The 21,513-nt window shown below is 45.1% G+C and overlaps 1 protein-coding gene across 1 annotated transcript in view; it reads right to left on the bottom strand.

Moving 5' to 3' along the window:
* Positions 1–21,513, bottom strand: part of NPHP4 (nephronophthisis 4) — a 168,554-nt gene that overhangs the window by 13,773 nt on the left and 133,268 nt on the right. Inside the window, exons 16-18 of the mRNA XM_006876919.1 lie at positions 13,022–13,182; positions 8,206–8,386; positions 62–187 (exon numbers count right to left, since the gene is read on the bottom strand). Of these exons, the coding sequence (XP_006876981.1) occupies positions 62–187; positions 8,206–8,386; positions 13,022–13,182 (468 nt within the window). The remainder of the gene's footprint in view (positions 1–61; positions 188–8,205; positions 8,387–13,021; positions 13,183–21,513) is intronic.

Here is a 21,513-nt window from a genome sequence, read left to right as displayed (position 1 = left end):
CTTCCCCGCCCCCAGCACCACACACACCATTTCCCATCCTCTGCCACCCACCCCTACTCACGTCTTGGGGAAGCCCTCGAGAGAAGACTGCCTCCTGGGAAGCCTCCGGTCCCATCGTTAGAGATGACCCTCGATCTGGATGGTGGTAACGAGCGGGAATGTTTCACACCTGGCTCACATGCATGACCTAAAACACACCCCAGCAAAAAATATGAATGCCCCAAAAGAGGCAGCTGAAAAACAGCAATGTAATTCTCCATGAGAGTTCTAGCTCCCCAGTGTCCTGTGGTGGTGGTGGTGGTTATGTGCCGTGCAAGTCGGTTCTGACTCATAACAACCCTGTACAGGGTTTTCGAGGCTGTAAATCTTTAAGGGAGCAGAAAGCCTTATCTTTCTCCCACGGAACAGCTGGTAGTTTCGAACTGCTGACCTTGAGGTTTGCAGCCCAATTCGTAACCACTATGCTACCAGAGCTCTATTCTGTGCTTGTTTTGCATCTGAGAGGTGGCAGGCAGAGCTTGTTTTCCTTGGAACAATTCCAACTCCAGTGTTCAGACTCTCACCTTCAGCAGCTGTTGCGCTTCCTGGGGACGGACGAGAGCACGTGACACCAGGTTTGATTCCCAGTCCTGGTAGGTCCACTATAGCTCGGCCTCTGACTGCCTATCATCAGGGGCAGGCCTCCATGCACTTCTCCGCCAAGGGTCAGACTTCAGATGCCTTTGACAGCCAAAGATGCTCCACAATGGAACCTTCGCTGGAGCTGCCCAGGAAAGGCAGCTTCACCAGGAAAAACCTCTGTCTGACATGTTCTCCACTGACTGAGCTGTTAGTGGGGTCTGTTCACTCAGCCAGCAGGCCGGAATCCCGGGGTACATGAGCAAGGCTCCCAGGCAGGTGCCCCTACCTCCCCGGAGTCCCCAGCTTGGGACTCACTACTTCTGGGTCTGGACTTCACCTCATCTGGAATGAGGCAGACGAGAGTAAAGGAAGGCACATTCCAAATGAACCACAGTTCCAAACACAGGCTGTGACACTGCCCACCTCCCCATTCCCAAGAGGACGATGCTGAGAACTTCCAGGTGTGGCGGAATCCTGGCAGCTTTCCTGGGAGATGATGGAAGGGGGAGCCCCTGCACCTCCCCATTCTCCTAGAAGAGGGAGTGACCTCTACTCAGCTGTGTCCCAGGTCCACCTGCCTGCCCTTAGTCCATGGGAAGTTCCACATGGCAGGCTCAGTGGCTGCTGGGGACACTTGGTGCCATCCACACACACAGTTGCATCAGGTTCTTCTGAGTCAGTGTTGTAACATGTTAGGAAGGCAACACAGACACTCTCTTCAGAAGACCACCTATTGGTTGCTGTTGGGTGCTGTCCAGTCAGTTCTGACACGTAGAACCTATGCACTACAGAAAGAAACACTGTCTGGTCCTGTGACAGCTTTATAATTTTTGTTACAATTGAGCCCATTGCTGCTACTGCTATGCCAATCCATCTTCATTAAGGGTCTTCCTCTTTTTTCACTGACCCTTCACTTTACCAAGCATGACGTCCTTCTCCAGGGACTGATCCCTCCTAATAACATGTTCAAAGTATGAGCGACGAGGTTTCACCATCCTGGCTTCTAAGGAGCATTCTGGCTGTACTTCCTCCAAAACAGACAGTCCTTCAATAGTCTTCTCTAACACCATAACTCTGGTAGCGTAGTGGTTACCAGTCGGGCTGCCAACCTCAAGGTCAACAGTTCGAAACTACCAGCAGTTCCACAGGAGAAACATGAGGCGTTCTGCTCCCGTAAAGATTTACAGCCTCAGAATCCCTGAGCAGGCTCACCATGAGTCAGAATCATCTCCACGGTACTTAACAACAACAACAACAACAACAACAACATAACTCAAATGCATCAACTCTTCTACAATCTTCCTTATTCATTGTTCAACTTTCACACACTATTGAAAATATTGAGGTCGGGCGCACCTTAGTCCCCAAACTGACATCTATGCACTTGAAAACTTTAAAGAGGTCTTGTGCAGCAGATTTGCCTAATGCAACATATCATTTTTTGTGTTGAATTAGGCTGCTGTTTACATGAGTGCTGATTTCTTGGCTGCTGCTTGCATGAGTGTTGATTGTGGATTCAATCAAAATGAAGTCTTTGACAACTTCAATTTTTTCTCCACTTTTATTTATTGGTTCAGTTAAAAGGACTTTTGTTTGCTTTACACTGAGGTGCAACCCATACTGAAGACTGTAATCTTGGATCTTCATCAGTAAGCATTTTAAGTCCTCTTCAGATTCAGCATTGGTAAGGTTGTATCATCTGCATATCACAGGTTGCTAATGAGTCTTCTCCGATGCTGACGCCACATTCTGCTTTATAAAATATAGCCTCTCAGATCATCTGTTTAGCATACAGACTGAATAATAAGTGTGGTAAAAGAATACAACCCTACCACACAGCTTTCCTGATTTTAAACTATTCGGTGTTCCCTTGGTCTATTAGAACAACTCCCTCCTGGTTTATGTACAGGTTCCTCATGAACAAAATTAAGAGTTATGGAATACTCATTCTCTGCAATGTTGTCCGTAGTAGCTTGTCATAATCCACGTAATCGAAAGTCTCTGCATACTCAATAAAGCACAGGTAAACATCTTTCTGGTATTCTCTGCTTTCAACCAAAATCCATCTGACGTAAGCATTGATATCCCTCATTCAACGTTCTCTTCTGAATCTGGCTTGAACCTTTGGCAGTTCTCTTTCAATGTATATTTGCAGCCATTTTTAATAATCTTTAGCAAAAATTTACTTGCATGGGATATTAATAATATTGTCTGATGATTTCCACATTCTGTTGGGTCACCTCTCTTTGGAATGGGCACACATATGGATCTCTTCCAGTCAGCTGGTCAACTAGCCATCTTCCAAATTTCTTGGCAAAGATTAGTGACTGGCTGCAGTGCTGTATCACATTATTGAAAGATTTCAATTTATATTCCATCAAATTCCTGGAAGCTTGTTCTTTGCCGATGTCTTTAATGCACCTAAGACTTTTTCCTTCAACATCACTGGCTCTTGATCATATGCTACCTCTTGAAATGGTTGAACATTGACCATTTCTTTTTGGTACAGTGACTCTGCGTATTCCTTCCATCTTTTTTTGATGCTTTCTGCATCATTCAATATTTTGTCCATAGAATCCTTCAATATTTCAAGTTGAGGCTTAAAATTTTTTTTCAGTTCCCTCAGCTTGAGAAATGCTAAGTGTGTTCTTCCCTTTTGGTTTTCTAACTCCAGGTCTTTGCACATTCATTATATCTGACTTTGTCTTCTCGAGCTGCTCTTTGAAATTTTCTATTCAGCTCTTTTACCTCCTCATTTCTTCCATTTGCTTTAGTAGCTCTATGCTGGAAAGCAAGTTTCAGAGTCTCTTCTGACATCCATTTTGTTTTTTTCCTTCTTTATTGTCTTAATAACCTTTTGCTTTCTTCCTGTATGATGTTCTTGATGTCATCCCAGAACTCTTCTGGTCTTCAGTCTTTAGTGTTTAATCTGTTCTTGATATGATCTCTAAATTCTAGTGGTATATGTTTAAGGTCATATTTTGGCTCTTGTGGACTTGTATTAATTTTCTTGAACTTTAGCCTGAACTTTCAACTACACAATTGATGGTCTGTTCCATAGTCTGCCCCTGGCCTTGTTTTGACTGATGATATGGAGCCTTTCCACTGTCTCTTTCCATATATACAGTCAATTTCATTTCAGTGTATTCTATCCATGTGTATTGGTCTATGTGTATAATCATCTTATATGTTGTTTAAAAAAACGCTTTTGCAATGAAGAAGTCATTGGTCTTGCAAAATTCTATCATGCCATCTCCAGCATCATTTCTATCACCAAGGCAATATTTTCCAACCACTGATCCTTCCTCTTTGTTTCTACCTTTGCATTCCAATTACGAGGAATTATCAATGTATCTTGATAGCGTATTTGATCGAGTTCAGACTGAAGATGTTGGTAGAATTCTTCAATTTCATCTTCACTGGCTTCAGTGGTTGGTGTGTAAATTTGAATAATAGTGGTATTAACTGGTCTTCTTATTGGCGTATGGATATTATCCTATCACAGACAGGGTTGTACTTCAGATCTTGACGTGTTCTGTTTGATGATGAATATGACGCCATTCCTCTTCACCTTGTCATTGTCAGCATAATAAAATATGTGTCTGTTAGATTCAAAATTACCAATACCAGTCCATTTCAACTCAATAAGCCTAGACTATCAATGTTTATGCATTCTATTTTATTTTTGACAATTTCTAACTTTCCCAGATTAATACTTTGTATATTCCATGTTCTGATTATTAATGGATGCTTACAGCTGTTTCTCTTCATTTTAAGCTGTGCCTCATCAGCAAACTAAGGTCCCAAAGGCTTTTCTCCATTCACATCATCATGATCAACTCTACTTTGAGGAGGCAGCTCTTTCCCAGTGTCATTTTGACTTCCAACCTGAGAGGCTCATTTGCTGGCACTGTATCTGACAATATTCTGGTGCTCTTCATCATGTTTCAATATTCAATATTCTGATGCTATCTAACAGTATTCTGCTGCTATTCATAGGATTTTCAGTGACTAAACATTCCAAAATTGTCTGCCGCTCTGTCTTCTTAAACTGTCTACTTCTGGAAGCTCATGTGAAACCTGTATAGCACGGGTGACGTGACCCTACTATTATTTAAAATACTGGTGCTTAGCTTCCAGAATCACAACAACACACAAGCCACCATGGTAGGACAAACAGACAAGTGGTGGAAGTAAATCATGTTGTTTGTTGTTAGGTGCCATTGAGTCGGTGCCAACTCATAGCGACCTTATGCACGGCAGAACGAAACACTGCCCAATCCTGGGCCAACCTCACTATTGTTGCCACGTTTGAGCCCACTGATGCTGCCACTTAGCCAATCCATCTTACTGGGGGTCTTCCTCTTTTTCTCTGATCCTCCACCCTACCAAACATTATAAACTTCTCCAGCGACTAGTCCCTCCTGACAATATGTCCAAAGTATGAGAGACAAAGTTTGGACATCCTGGCCTCCAAGGAGCACTCTGGCTGCACTTCTTCCAACACAGATCTGTTGGTTCTATGGGCAGCCCATGGCACTTTCAATATTCTCCTCCAACACCATGACTCAAAAGCATCAATTCTTCTGTGGTCTTCCTTATTCACTGTCCAGCTTTCGCATGCAAAGGAGATTATTGAAAATACCAATAAAGTATAAAGCCTTCATATTTAGGTCAAAACACATCTTCCCACCAAGTGCCATGATCCTGTCCTGAAAAAATCCTTTGCATGGACAAATATCAATCTCTCACGGCCTGTTCATCTTCTAAGTCAAAGAAGGACGTTCTGGAGCCAGATGGGTACTTGAACTTGCCTGTTCATCAGCCCACTGGGAGGGTCCCAGCCAACATCGTGATGAGCAGGAAATGGTCAGTGGCCTCATAGAGACTCACATGTGTAAGGGCTCAGCAGGTGTCACAAGGACCGAGGGCACTGAGCCTCACAGCCTCCCATGGACCCCAAGCAGTCCACACGTCTTGTTCCTGTGCTGCTTCCCATAGACATTCACGGCCAGGGGATGGCTCCAGGCTGGCAGGTCTTGACCAACTCTCTGTCTTTTCCCACACCATACTGGAATAAGCTACTCAGTCAACCATCAGGTGTCGTGGGCATCTGGCAAGCTGCCTGCAACCTCAGGCACCCTGAGGGAGACCTGCGAATCTTCTGTAGCTTTTGTGGCCACCTTGATTCAGTAGGCTGTAGTGAAGAGTCTCTCTGATCCATCCATTTCTAACAGCAATGACCAGGTAGGTAGGCCTTGGGAGCATGTTCCTCTCTGAGGGGCACATGGAAACCAGGAAGCCACTGCCATGTCAGGCTCAGGTCAGGACACCTCAGGGCTACACTGCTGGAGCTCTGGCCCTCCAAGAGAGCACAGTGACCATTCCTGTGACATGGCAGACGAAGGGCCCTGTGGGCTGCGCTGTGGCCTCCTCTGACCACGGTTACACAGGCCACTCTGGTTTCTGCATGACAGGGATGCCCTGGATTGACAGGAGACAGCAAGGCTGCCCATCATCAGGGTGTGTCGGGGATGGCGAGCTGCCCCAGTGCTCCTGCTTTCAGTGAGATGGGGGCTCCACTGGTGCTCCCCGTGGTGGCCAGGGCAGCCCTTGTGTCCCCAGGACAGCCCCTCCAGGGGGCTGCAGGAGATAAGTGACAAATGGACTACCAGTCACCCATCGTCTTGCTTCACAGCAATGATCCTGGGAACAAAGTAAATAGTATGGTCCCTACAACCTTTATGTGACAAGAGACCATCAAAGGACACATGCAAAGTGGTTGTTTGAAAACACAAAGACCCTGCACAAGATGAGAAGCCACCAGTCCTGTACACATTGCCCTCATGAGAAGATCTACAAGGGAACTGGGGGACTGGCCAATACCACCGCTGCACATCTGCAGTGGATGCTTCTACTTTGGCCTCAAATGTGACCTCCAGGTAAAGGCCTGAGAGCTGGTCGTCCAGGATCAAGGCCCTGCCTTTGATTCCCTCTGCCATCCTGGAGACTTACACAGTCATCAACCAATTTGCAGGCGAGCTCCTCTGCTCAATGTACAATAACTGATTTTATGAAGAAATAAAGGCCACAAGACTTCTTTCTTCTCCCTTGAAACTGCCAAGTTTACCGAGGAAATCAAAGGGCGCTGCACGGTCGCACAGTGCACCAGGTCTGGCGTCTGTCCTTGGCTAATCTCCCTCTGCAGCGCTGCAGCCAGGCCTCTCGAGCTGGGGAAGGCCTACGCTCTTCCCCAAGAGCTTATCTCCCTCTTGCAGGCAAAGTATGAAAATGACAATTTAAGATAGCATATAATGGAGCTAATCTTTCTTCTGCAGATAAGATTTTAGAACCTGGAGTCACTGCACATTTGTGGGGCTGCTGAATTCAATGTAAAAATACCCAGTCAGGCACAGTCTAGGAAGGAGAATGCTCCACGCAACGCCAGGCCTGCCGATGTTAGAGGCGCTTTTGAATCATGTCCACTGCTCACATGTGGCTCACTCATTTCTCCAGGACCTAATTGAGTTTTGCTGCTCCCATATTGTCTACTTCCAAAGCTGCCTTGGCTTTTACATCTGCAAACAAGCAGGCAGACACCCTCCGCCAGACCTAATGAGTTGTATGCTTGCGGCTCCTCAGCTACAGGCCTTAGTGCATCATCGGCACTAGCGGAGCGGGCCTGTGGGGTTGGAGGATTTAGAATCAGCCTGGGTTCTGAAGAATGGAAAATTCCCTAATAAAACAGCTGCAGAAACCTCAAACAGCTTGGTTTTGTTGTGCCTTCTGTATTGCTAAGACAAAGCCTCAGTTTTTCTAGAGTCCCCACTAGGGAGACCCAGTGATTTGTCACTTGTCCCAGGGGGTCCCTGTTGGTTCCCATGTCTCAGGCCACACAGCAGGCACACCCAGCTCCATGCCTCTCTGTCTGCCTACCCCATCATCAGCCCAGTCAAAGCTTCTGGGACACCCTAGGTAGGTCCATCCTGAACCACATGCAGCCTACCTGCTGGCTTTCCACACCCAGGCCGCAGGATGATGGGAGTTAGAGCTCAGTGTCTTTGGAGAACACACTACCCCACTCTCCTGCTCACAAGTGTGCAAACATTTCAGAGTCCTTCTCTTCTCTCCTCCTTGATGAACAGCGTGGTGGGCTGAACTCCAATGAACATCTTCCTTGGAACCTATTCACTTTGTTTGAGGGCTGTTAGAAATGTCCCATGACTAACACCAAGAAGTAAATATGGGCAAGACCATCAGACTAGTGGTCTCCAATCCTGATCAGAAATGAGCTAAGGACACACAGCACTCGGTGCCCAGTCAGACTCTCAGGGACCAAGGTCTCAGTGATCAAAGTCAGACTCCCAGGAGACAAGGTCATGCTATCAGTGACCAAGGTCAAGTTCTTAGTGGCCAAAGTCAGATTCTCAGGAGGCAGGCTAACAGGAATCTCACTGAATTCCTACTAAGGGTATAAGACCATGCTCAGGATGTGACTCACCCAAGAGAGTTGGCCTTCTAGCAGAGGAGACAAGACACTGCCTGGGAAACAGAAAAAGGCTGGCAAGGATACTTGGATCTTACCCACATTGGCCAAGGTCAAATGCAGCCGGCCCTTCACCACCGTGTGGACACCAATGGGCTTGACGCTGCCAAATCGGGTCATGTCTCCACTGACTACAACCACATCTTGTTCATATTCTGTTGCCACCACCTCAAGTTCATGTGAGACTTGGACAGCAGGCCGCCCTTGGCGGAGGAGATGCTGTGTAAGAAACATGTTCAGAAGCCAGAGTCAGTCCATGGTCCACCTCCCGGTGCCCCCATAAACATTTAGGAGCTCCCCACCCATCAAGAAGGCCACTGAGGAGGAGGAGGGACAAGAACCCGACATGTACACAAACTTGTAAACCAGGCAGAAGCCCACTACTTCCTAGGATCTTTGCCTTTCAATTCATAGTCTTTCTCATGAATCTTTAAGAAAACCCAACCAGAGTGGCAACTGAACAAGCCCTGCTAGACACTGGGGACATAGATGGCACCGCAGCTGCCCAGAAGGGGTTACTCCTTCAGGAGAGGACCTGAGCAGATCCAAGTCACCCAGGAGTGGGCAGACCCTGAGGTCCCCAAGCCTCTGACTGAGGCCCAGAGCCACAGGACATGAAGTGAGCTCTAGTGCGGCTGAGAGATGGGCCCGTGGAGTAGAAGACGGGCTGTGGAGAGCATCAAGGGATGGGCTGAGCATGGTGTGGAGGCAGATAGCAATGATGTCCTTGCCAGATCGAGGGTTCAGAGTTCACCTGACCCATGAGAGACATCAAGGTATGAGTGAAGAAGGCTGCACCAGCGACATGTCACTGCTTTGGTTACAGGTCCATTAAGTGCATGTTGGCCTGAGGGCTCTGCTCTCCCTGAACATGGGGTTCAGCCTGCTGGTCACCTCTTTGAAAAGAACTTTCCTGCCCCTCAAGCTACAATACAACCACTATAGCCCACCTCGTCCTATCTCAATTTCATGCACAGTATTACTAGTGGATGGATGACCCCCACTAGTCAATCAGCAGTGGCTGGTGGAATAGGGCCAGCAGCTGGTAAGAGGGACATCACTAGAGGAAGTAAGAGTGGAATCAACCCAGTTGTACCCAGAGAGTAGCTGCAAAATGGGCTGGTGATATGCACAAGGGATTGCAAAGACAATAGGCAGAGAGCAGCTTGAGGACACAGGCCCTTCTTTCCACGACTCATCATGGCAGCCTGGGGTCAGAGCAGGGGCAGAAGCAGCAACGTCCCTGCTCTCAGGAACTAATGAGCTAGAAGGGAAGGGAAGGGGGACAAAACACCAGCAGACAGACATTGGTCTCAGCAGACAGTAACGCTGAAAGTCAGCGCATGCCCAGCGGGTAGACTCCAGGGCCGGAGCCTGAGTCTATAGCATGAGAAGCAGGGAAGAGCCTGCCAAGGAAAGGGAGCAACAGGACAAAGGTCCACACCAGGGTCAGCGACTCAGATTAAGGAAGTCAGCCCAAGGCTGGTCAGAGTGGGTGAGGGTGGTCAAAGTCCAGATGCAGGACACAGTCAGGAGGCCTTCCTGCTAATCCAGTGCAGTCCCTATATCCTCTGCCCAAGCACAGGGCTTGGAAGGTCTTCCTGGGGGATGGGGACCTCACAGCAGCAGCCGAGGAGTCGGAGCTGGGGTACAGGATTGTCTGGCTGTGAGAGGTCACTCAATCTTCTCTGACCATTCTCTAGAGCATTCTCACAGGTAGATGGGAGGGAGCACAGGGTGCAACGAAGTGAAACCCTCCTCCAGAAAGCATCAATTCAATGCTGTCAATTCTTCGATGGTCTTCCTTATTCGTTATCAGGTTTTGCATGCATATGAGACGATTGAAAATAATAAAACTTGGGTCATGCGCACTTGAGTCCTCAGAGTGACAGTTTTACTTCCTAATACTTTAAAGAAGTAATTTTGTAAAAGACCTGCCCAATACAATAATTTCCTGGTTCCATGGGTATTGGTTGTGGATCCAAGTAAAACAAAACCTTTGGCCATGCCAATCTTTTCCCCATTTATCATGACACTCTTTATTAGTCCAGTTGTGAGGATTTTTGCTTCATATTGAAGTATAGCGCACACCACAGACTGTAGTCTTTGACTTTCATCAGTAAGTGCTTCAAGTCCTCTTCGCTTTCCGCATACAAGGTGGTATCATCTACATATTACAGGTTGCTAATGAGTTTCCTTCTAATCCTGATGCCACATTCTTCTTCACTTAGTCTGACTTCTCTGATTATCTATCTGCTTAGCATACTATTTTCCTTATTTTAAACCATGTTGTAGGCCCTGTTTTGTTCAAGCAACTGCCTCTTGGTCTATGAACAGGTTCTTCATGAGCACAATTAAGTGTTCTGGAATATCCATTATTTGCAATTATATCCTTAATTTGTTGTGATCCACATAGTCTAATGTCATTGCAAAATCAATAACACACAGGCAAACATCTTTCTGATCTTCTCTGCTTTCAGCCAAGATCCATCCGACATCAAAAATTTCCTCTTCTGAATCCAGCGTGAATTTCTGGCAGTTCTCTGTCAATGTACTACTACAACAATCATTTTTAAAGAATCCATTAATATATAGTATTAATGACATTGTTCAGTAATTACAGCATTCTGTTGGATCAACTTTCTTTGGAATCGGCATAAATATGGAACTCTTCCAGTCAGTTGGCCAGGTACCTGTCTTCCAAATGTCCTGGCACAGAGGAGTAAGCACTTTCATTGTTGCATCCATTTGTTGAAACATCTCAACTGGTATTCTGCCCACTCCTGAGGCCTGGTTTTTTCATCAACACCTTCAGGGTAGCTAGGACTTGCCAATACTATCAGTGTTTATCACATGCTCTTCCTGAAATGGCTGAATGCCAACCATTCTTTTTGGTACAGCATCTCTTTGTATTCCTTCCTTCTCTTCTTTTGATGCTTCCTGCTTCGTTCAATATTTTGCCGGTAAAAAATTCTTCAACATTGCAACTCAAGGCTTGAATTTTTAATTCAGTTCTGTTAGTTTGAGAAATGCTCACTGTATTCTTCCATTTTGACTTTCTAACTGCCATTTTTTGTAAATTTCATTATAGTTCCTTACTCTGTCTTCTTGAGCCACCTTTTGGTATCTTCTGTTCAGCTCTTTCACTTCATTATACCTTCCATTCACTTTAACTACTCTACATTTAAGAGCAAGTTTTAGATTCTCTTCTGACATCCATTTTGATCTTCACTCTCCTCTAGTTTTAATAATGCTTTGCTTTATTCATGTATAAACATCAATATCCTAAGCATTAGTTAACTGAAATGGACGAATACTGGTGATTTTCATTCAGACAATTATATGTTCTACTATTCTGGGAATGACAAATTCAAGAGGAATGAAGTTACATTAATCGTCAAAATTAACATCTCAAGATATAGCCTGAAGAACAATGCTGTCAATGAATGGATAATAGCCACATACCTACAAAGAAGACCTGGTAATATGACTATTATTCAAATTTACACACTAACCCCTAAGGGTAAAGATGAAGAAACTGAAGGTTTTAACCAACTTCTGTAGTCTGAAACTAACCAAACATGCAATCAAGATGTATTAATAATTACTCATGATTGGAATCAAAATGCATTAATAATTACTGGTGATTGGAATGTGAACTTTGGAAACAAAAGGATCAGTAGTTGGAAATTATGGCCTTGTTAATAGAAACAACTCCAGAGATTGACTGCTTGATAGCATTTTTCAAGACCAATGATTTATTCATTGTATATATCTTTTTACAGCAACAGAAACAGATCCCGACTCTAGACTCATGGAAAGAGAAAGGCTGTGTGCTGGCAGCCAGGAGGCAGGCTTGCAGAATGTGCTTTTTTACTGTTTACATGATAATATATTTCTGAGTGTTTTGGGGTACATCCTCCCTTCACCCCTACCCCACCCCCAAAAAACAGAGGGAATAGAAGCAAATACTGTTGAATGATGATACACAGAGGGGACTGTAATCGTTGCAATGAAACAATGAGTTTCAAACGAGAGGGCACAACGTTCTCCCATGTCACTCAATTCACAATAATAATAATAATAATAATAAACAGATCTAGATCTCCTGCATGCAGCAGAAGGTTCAGAGAAACCTGGAAGTATGCAGGGCAATCAGGCTGATGGAGGCCTTAGTATACAAGAGTGGTGATGAGCGTTTAGAAAAACATAGTGCACTTAACAGGAATAGATGATATTTTTACACCCCAACCATTCCTTCCTTCCTTCAATCACTTGCTCATTCATTTATTCAATCACTCACTCAATAGTCATACCAACCCTCTGGCAACCCTGGTCCCAGCATGGTAATAACTAAGACCAGTCTAGCACCTGTCTTCAGGGAATTTAAAAACCAGTGAACGCTGAGTCGACACCAACTCCTGAACACTATGTTTCATGGGTTTTTTAAGATCTGATCTTTCAATAGTAGATTGCCAGACCTTCCTCCTAGGATATCTGGGTAGACTCGAACCTCCAAGCTTTAGGTTAGTAGCCAAGCACATTACCTGTCTGCACACCCAAGGACTCCTTAGGGAGAGTATGCAATCACATTCCCAGGAGTGGAAAATGGCCTGGCATGACTGGGAGTTTGTTGGAGAAACTGATGGCAGACTTTGATCATATGGGTTCCTGGAGGAAACACCTAGAATTACCGAATTAAAGCTCTGTGAGCCACCTTTCCCATTCTGAAAGGAGAGGGCACAGCAGACTGCCATTTGAGGGAACAGAGATGCTAGGTGTGGACTAACACTACTGCACATGCACCTACGGGGCACACTACCTAGACCAAGCTCCCATAGGGAGACACATTACCTTCATCTGGACAGCGGTTGAGCCGATGAGCAGCAGAGCATCGCCATCCCAAACATCAATCTGCAGGGTCTGCATGGCCAGGTACCGGAGGAACCAGCGCTGCTCCCCAGGTTTCAGGAACCCGGGGTCCACCATGTACCTGAGCTGGAAGCCAGGAGATCCTGTGTGAAAGAGAGCCCACGAGTGTAAAAGGAATTGGATTCATTCATCATCTTCTCACTTGGCAGAGATTTCTGCTCTGATCATGATTACTAATTCTGCTTCCATCGCAGCCACGATTCAATAAACACATTAATCACAAAGCATATCATCAACTATCCAAATTAACAAAATGAAAGAGTCAGGTTCGGGAGACTAGGTTTCTTTCCAATCCATGCAATCAGTTTCTCCTGAAATGAGATTTATAGCGTTTACCACGTCCTTGTAAACCAGTCTGTTGCTGGGCAGAAGGACCTGAGGGCATGGCCAAGGATTTATGACTTTGGGCGCACAGGATTAAGGAAAAAATATGTCCCACACCTGCCATCAAAACTGGAATATACATCCACACACACGCATACTCTCAGAGCTGAGAGGACAAGAGTCTTAAATGCCCCAGTTAGGAGAGCACAAACCCTTCCCCTACACTCACATCTCTCCCACCACCACCACTATAGTAACAGGTGCCGCGAGGGGTGGGCTTCACATCTGCCCTCAAGAACAACCAGTTGGGAACCAGGTTGCCTCCCTGCCTTCATCTTTTTGAGGTGGCATTGTCGTTAACTCTTACTTGGCAAAAATGCCACTGAAATCACCATCCGTTAAAGTGCAGGAGCAACAATGTTGAGAAATACATTCAAAAGAACATTGCATTGGGGGGAGGGGGAGGAAGAATACTCACTGAATAGTTTTCATCTTGTCTAGATGGGTCTGGTGAAAAGAGATGGGGATAAGATTCTAACAATTCAACAGTGAGTAATTGTTATCCTGACTAATTGTGACTGTCACAATTGTAAAAAGAGGAAGTTTTGTAACAAAAACAGGGCAGTGGTTAATCTTACAGTCCAGAAACAGGGGACCCTAGGACCATCAAGGGAAAAAAGCACAAGTGGAATGTGGGACCTTATCCAGAGAAGCAGCAATGCCAGAGACGGAGGCAGAGATGGGGACATGGAGAGGTGGAGCAGCTGAGGACTCTAGATTCAGGGGAAGAGTGGGACTGAGAGCTGGCAGCCAAGAGGCAGACTTGCAGAATGTGCCCGTTGGAGGTGTAAATAATTATATATGCCTGAATGTTTTTGTTTGTGTTTTTTTAAAAAAAGCAAACGTGAATAGAGAGAAATATTGTTAAGTGATGGTACATTTGTTGAATGTAAAACTGATGATCTGCCCTGTAAACTTTCACTCAACCCACAATAAAAACCTTTAAAAACAAGAACATTGCTCCCTCTTCTGTCAATACCAGGAGCGACAGTTAGGAGGCCCCCATGGCCAGGAGCACTAGGCTCCAGGAGGAAGGGGACTCCATGTGCTGGGTCCATGGGACCACCATTCATAAGCAGTCTGACCCCAGTGGAGAGGACCAGATAGCACCCCACTGCTTTTCCCCAAGGCCAAGGGCAGTACAGCAGTGGAGGGCTGAGGGCTGGACGAGGAACAGTCTGAGTCCCAGGGCTCCAGCACTGGGGGGGGGGGGGGGGGGGGGGGGGGGGGAGGGGGAGTGAGGCTGAAGGAGAGTGGGGGCCAAGGGCCCTAGGGTGAACCCCAGGGGAATGGCACCAAGCAGCACTGCTCTGCCTAGCTCTGGCCCCAGAGTGGGAGTGAGGGTGTCTCACAGGGAGGAGAGGTAATGAGGGAACATAATCCAAGGGAAGCTGGCCACAGAGACCAGGCACAGGGGGCCTGTCCCCAGTGAGCAGACCAAGTCACAGGACCAATGAAGGCCAAAGACACCCAAGAGGGTTAGCTCTGAGTGAACTGGACTGTTTCCATGTCAGCACGCCATTCAGAGATCCCAGCCCCTGGGCTTGTACATGCTGGAGCCCTTGGTACCACCCTGATGGCCCCAGCCCCCACTGCCTGGCCTCCTAATCAAAGAGACAGATAGGCGGCTTTAACTTTTCAGCCAGTTTTCCAAATGACACCTCTAAACACTCTCTTCCCTGGATGTTCCCCCCCAAAAAAGAGGAAAGAAAGGAGAAGACTAAAAAGGACACCCCTAAGTATTCTCCTCCCTTTGTGGCTGGCTGAGTGCCATCAAGTCAGTTCCGACTCATAGGGACCCTGTACAGGATTTCCAAGGAGCGGCTGGGGAAGTTCAAACTGACCACTTTGTGGTTCAAACCAATCTTTCATGAGAGGAAAAAAATTTGAAGAAAAGACATGAATCGAACTTTCCAGGAAAAAAAAAAAAAAAGACAAATGACCTAAATAACATAAAAGATGCTCAGCTTCACTCATAAAAAATATAAACCCACACCATACTGAGAGCTGTTTCAAAACAATCAGTCTATAGAAATCCCAAAGCTTAACAAGCCATTGTGGTGGCAAAGCTGAGAGGATGTGGACTGGGCACACATCACTAGTGGGAGCTCAGAAGAGTAACACAGCAGAAACCCTTACTTTGATCTTAGTTCCTCTCCTAGACATGGACCTGAAAACCACAGCTTCCACAAGGAGAAAACACCAGAAATACATGATTCTTCATTACCACGTTGCATATCATACCAAAATCCTAGGGACAGCTCAAATGTCCACCAGTTGAAGACCAGCTGAGAAAACTATGCAACACCCACACACCAGAGCCCTGCGCAGACAGAAAGCCAAATGCCAATGACTTCAATACAGAGCGAGGTTCTGGGATATAAATATTGACTGAAAAGAGCAAGATAGGAAAAAGGTACAGTTGGAAATGTTACCTTTTGTATACGTAAAAAAAAGAAAAGAAAAATATACTCAGCATTTGCTTATTTTTGCCCTCCCCTCTCAAGTGAGGGGGAGGACCCACAAACAAGCCCACATCGGCTATGACAACAAAACTAACCCCTAGAAAGTTAACACGGAAACGAAAACTGCATCTAAGAGGCTGAGCAAGTGGGACTATGCCAGAGGGATAGAAGGAAACTTTGAGTTTTACTCTAGCTTTGATTTCTGAAACATGTAAATGTTTTACATACGAAAGAAGTTAAATCACAAAGGACAGAAAGCAAATAAACTTAAAAACAAACAGAAACAAGTGAATGTGGCTGCCTGCCAACCTGGAAGCTTGCCAGGGACGTTTGATCGCACAGCCCAGCCTCTAATCTTCAGTGGGCTACAGCCTAAGGCAGAAAGAACTCGAAAGAAATCCTCCTTTCCCCCCTCAGCACTCAACCAAAAGGTCGGTTTGAACACAGGTCAGTGGTTCAAATTCACCAGTTGCTCCTCAGAAACTCTACACAGGGTCACTATGAGTCAGAACAGATTCGATAGCACTTAACAAGAACAGCGAAACCCATGGTTCCTGATCAGATCTTTACTGATTTACTTGACCTTACTGGTGGAGTTGATTTCAAGTCTTAACAACTCCATGTGACAGAAGAGAACAGCCCTCCCACAGGTCTTTACTACTACAGAGATTGCATTTACAGAAGTACATCGCTAATGTTAATACAAATAGTACCTCTGGTGGTGGTGGTTGTTAAGTGTTGTTGAGTCGGTTCTGCCTCATAGAATTTCCAAGGAGCAGCTGGCTGAGTTTGAACTGCCGACCTTGCAGTGCTTATCCTACACTGTTGTTGTTGTGAAGTGTCACTGAGTCAGTTCCGACTCATAGTGACCCTGTATAGGGTTTCCAAGGAGCCGCTGATGGGTTTGAACCTCCACCCTTGCACTTAGCAATCTAGTGCTTTTCCTATAGTGCCATAACGAAATATAAGTACTCTTCCTTAAGGAAAAAAACCTCCAATTTTGAGTTGGAATATCAGTAAGACCTCAGTGCTGACATGTATTCCCTGGCTTGGCCCAGTGAGAGGCGAAGGAGCAATGATGCCTCAGAACCAAAGGCACCCCAAGTCCTTAGCTCTAAGAAGCACTGCCCACCAGGGGTGACCAGGTGACCAGGAGAAATGGGTGATGTCAGGTTTGGAGCAGAGAAAATATAAGACAAGCCTGAGACACTGTATGTTCCCAAAAGCAAGGATGTGCTCAGGGTCCACTTAGAGCATGTCAGAGGGCTCACCAGCTAACCTGAAGGACTCCCACTGACCAAATGTGGGGAAATCCCAGCATCAAACAGTAAGAATAATGAATGTACCACAATGAAGAACAGAAATCCAAGAGGTAAGAGTGACCCCATAACCACCACTTATAGATTACACCAATGTCTTACCCTGAAAATTGGCCATAAAGGGAAAGAATTAAACATTTGTCCCATCTTCTTTGGAAGAAGTAGTTGTCGTTTATTCCTGGTTAATGGGAGAAAGTTCTCTTTTATAGAATAATGTCAGCTAATAAAGATAACAGAAAAATGACCATTTTGAAAATGCCAATAAATAATTTGTCCAAGCAAAGAATGTTTAAACAGTAGGTTGTTGGGATACAAAATATTCATGTGGAGTCAAAGAAAGGCCCTTAGAATTCTCTGCAGAAGTGAAAAACATATCTTCCCACTAGACACATCTGGGGGCTAGTGGTCACACTTGGCCTTATAAGCAATGAAACAGTTTAGCACATGTGCCTGCAGATGGGATGGGATGGGTTGGGCTGTGCAGCACACACAGCAATGACAATCACATGCTTGTGCCAAAGTCCAGGATCAAACCACACCATCTCCCACTCTCAGGAAACACTAGGGGTAAAGCACCACATTCAACAACAACATGAGGAATAAGATGAACCCCCAACATCAACCACTCCACAAGACACTAGCTTGTTCTCTTCAACGAGGCAATGCCAATCAAAAAGGATGTAGAGGTCTCTTCCAGAATAAACCGACAATTACCAAATGCAACACATGAATTTGGATGGGGTCTACATCTGTTTCTCACCAGGGTCTTGTTTGTTGTTGCTGGGAAGTACTGTTGAGTTGGTTCCAACCTATAGCAATCCTGTACAGGGTTTCCAAAGAGCAGCTGGTGAGCTTGAACCACCAACTTTGTTATACAAACCGACTTTGCAGTCCAGTGCCACACCAGGACTCTTACAACTACCACCAAATGACTATGCAAATGAGATGTCTGTCAAGGCCCTTCCATTAAGGTTTGTGTCAAGGTCCAATCCATCAAAGAAATTGGATAGCTTGCTAATAATACAAATAAAGTACATGGTACTCTATGGGGATGGGACCATGCAAATAATATGTATGGAACATTAATAAGGGGACTGGCCAGGTTTATCTTCACTCGAGGCTTAAAATGAACTGTTTCAAAGGCAGAAAAGGATACCTCATGTCAAAACAGAAGAGCTGGGAGTAGAACCACATCCTTTGGGTCAGGGGTCCCTATGCTAAGAACCCCTAGGCCCAGGAGAAAGCGAGAGAGAGATGTTAATATCGGAGATGGTACAAGATGGAGAGAAGTGAAGGGGCAGAACCAGGAAATGGGCACAAGGCTGTGCAGTGGGATTCCTGGCCCACAGAACAAGGCAGTTACAGTGGGCACACCAACCCACAAACAAAAGGGCTGAGCTCCTTGGGGCAGGAGGCTTCCTGGTAGAATGGGGCTTCCCAGGTACTTAATGGCAGAGCTACAGAGCTAGTCAACATCTGCCAAGCAGGGCAGAGTCCCGGCCAACTTAATAGCTGCAAGAGGTCAAGGGCCAAGGAGAGGCCTGCCTGTGGACATGGCCAAGGGAGTGTGCTAACTGAGGATCACTAAATTATAACCCGTTACTTCTCAAATAGCTGTAACAGACACACATGGGGGGCAGGTAGGAGGTACTTACCATGATAGTTACATAACTTTACCAAATTTTTATTCATTTTCAAAATACAACAATTACATTTATATAAGAGGCTGTCATCATTTTCTTTCATGTCATACTGCATGATCAGTTTTCTCTTGTTTTGTGGTAAAAACACATAAAATCACATTTTTACATTTACAATTCAATGATTTTTGTTACGTTTGTCATGTTGCACAACCATCACTACTATCCATTGCCAAACGATTCCAGCATCATTCACCATTAACAGAAACTCCGTGCCCTCTATACTCACCCCTCCCTCCCACCACTGCTAACTACTAATGAACTTTGGTTTACATAAACACAAATCCTACTCATAGCAACCCTGTGTACAGTTGGCAAGAGTATAAACCTTTACAGAAGCAGACAGACTTATCTTTCTCCTTCAGAACAACGGGTGGGTTAGAACCACCAACATTGCAAATAGCAGCCCAATGCCTAACCCACAGCACCACCAGGACTCCAATACATTTGTCTATTTCATATAAGTGGGGTCATATAATATTTGTCCTTTTATGACTAACTTATTTCACCAAGCATAATATTTTCAGAATGCCCTTATTTTAAAAGATCTATGTTGATGGCACTGGTAGCGTAGTGGTTACAAATCAGGCTGCGAACCTCAAGGTCAGCAGTTGGAAACTACCAGCCGCTCCGTGGGAGAAAGATGAGGCTTTCTGCTCCCGTAAAGATTTACAGCCTAGGAAACCCTGTACAGGGTCGCTATACGTCGGAACCAACTCGATGGCACTTAACAACAACAACGTTGATGGCAAAAGACCCATTAACAACGTGCAATATGCAGATGATACACCCTAGATTGCTGAAAGACGACTTAAAATACTTGTTGATGAAAATAAAAGACCACAGCCTTGTATCACAATGTAAACAAAACAAAAATCCACACAACTGGGCCAATAAATAACAACATGATGAATGGAGAAAAGATTGGAGTTGTCAAAGATTTCATTTTGCTTGGAGCCACCATCAACACTCATGGAAGCAGCAGTCAAGAAATCAAACGATGAATTGCATTAGGCAAATCTGCTGCCCAAACCCTCTTTAAAGTGTTCCAGAGCAAAAATGTCAGTTTGCAGACTAAGGGGCGCATGACCCAAGCCATGGTATTTTCAACTGCCTCATATGCATGCAAACGTTGGACAGTGAATAAGGACAGTGTAGAAGAATTGATGCATTTGAGGTATGGTGTTGGAGAAGAATATTAAAGGTACCATGGACAGAAGAAGAAATCAATCTGTGTTGGAAGAAGTAAAATGAGAATGCTCCTTAGAAGCCAGGATGGCCAGACTTCATCTCTTACACTTTGAACATATTATAAGGAGGGACCAGTCCCTGGAGAAGGACATCATACTTGATAAAGTGGAGGGACATCAAAAAAAGGGAGACTCCAACTAGATGAAAGGACACAGTGGCAGCAGCAATGGGCCCAAGCGTAGCATTAATTATATGGATGGAGCAGGACTGAGGAAAGTTATGTTGTTGTGCGTAAGATTGCTATGAGTCAGAACCGATTCAACGGCATTTAACCTCAATGGTGATGTATTTGGAGATAAAATATCATCATGTCTACAACTTACAAATGATACTGGGGAAAAAGAAAAGATAAACACGTAGATAAATCAAGTATTTGAAAATGCGCCTACACAATTTTTGTAGGCAGAGACACACAGGAATTAGGAGTCTTGGGGAAAACTCAGGCAAGATATAAAATATTAAAGGAAGGCAGTCATAGCAATGATAAAGGTGTCCAGACTGAGAGCAGATGCTGGTCTGATGTCCGAATAACTCTTGGTTAGAATAACCCTGGGACAGGAAAGTAGACAATTGTTGTTGTTAGGTATCATCGAGTCGGTATTGACTCATAGCGACCCTACTGGTTTAGAAAATGAATTGTGCAGACCCAGAATCCAATGCCTTCATCTACTGCACTAAGGAAGACCCCACAAGACAAAACCATCAAGAAGAACACACTAGGAAAACAAAGGACTAGTCCAGAAAGCAGAGAAAACAACAAAATAAAGTACTGCATATATGTGGCAAGGGACTGAAGCAATGTAAGAAGACTGAGCTGTCACAACCTCTGTTGACCCTAGGAAGGAGTAGAGGACAATTGTAGATGTTGTAAGGTGCTACTGACTTGGTACTGACTCAAAACCACCCTATTCACAACATAACGAAACACTGCCCAGTCCTGGGCTAACCTCACAATTGTTGCCATGCTTGAGCCCATTGATACGGCCACTTTGCCAATCCATCTCCTTGGGGATCGTCTTCTTCTTCTTCGACCCTCCACTTAACCAAACATGATATCCTTCTCCAGTGACTTGTCCCTCCTGACATGTTTGAAGTATGAGATACGAAGTCTGGCCATACTGGCATTAAGGAGTACACTGGCTATAATTCCTTCAACACAGATTTGTTTGTTCTTCTAGTAGTCCATGGTACTTTCAATATTCTCCTCCAACACTATAAATCAAATGCATCAATTCTTCCACAATCTTTCTTATTCACTGACCAACATTCGCATGCATATGAGGTTATTGAAAATA

The sequence above is a fragment of the Chrysochloris asiatica genome, unplaced genomic scaffold (assembly GCF_000296735.1).
Source record: "Chrysochloris asiatica unplaced genomic scaffold, ChrAsi1.0 scaffold00425, whole genome shotgun sequence".
NCBI lineage: Eukaryota > Metazoa > Chordata > Mammalia > Afrosoricida > Chrysochloridae > Chrysochloris > Chrysochloris asiatica.
The sequence above is the reverse complement of the archived record's forward strand: the minus strand, read 5'-3'. Positions and strand labels throughout refer to the sequence as shown.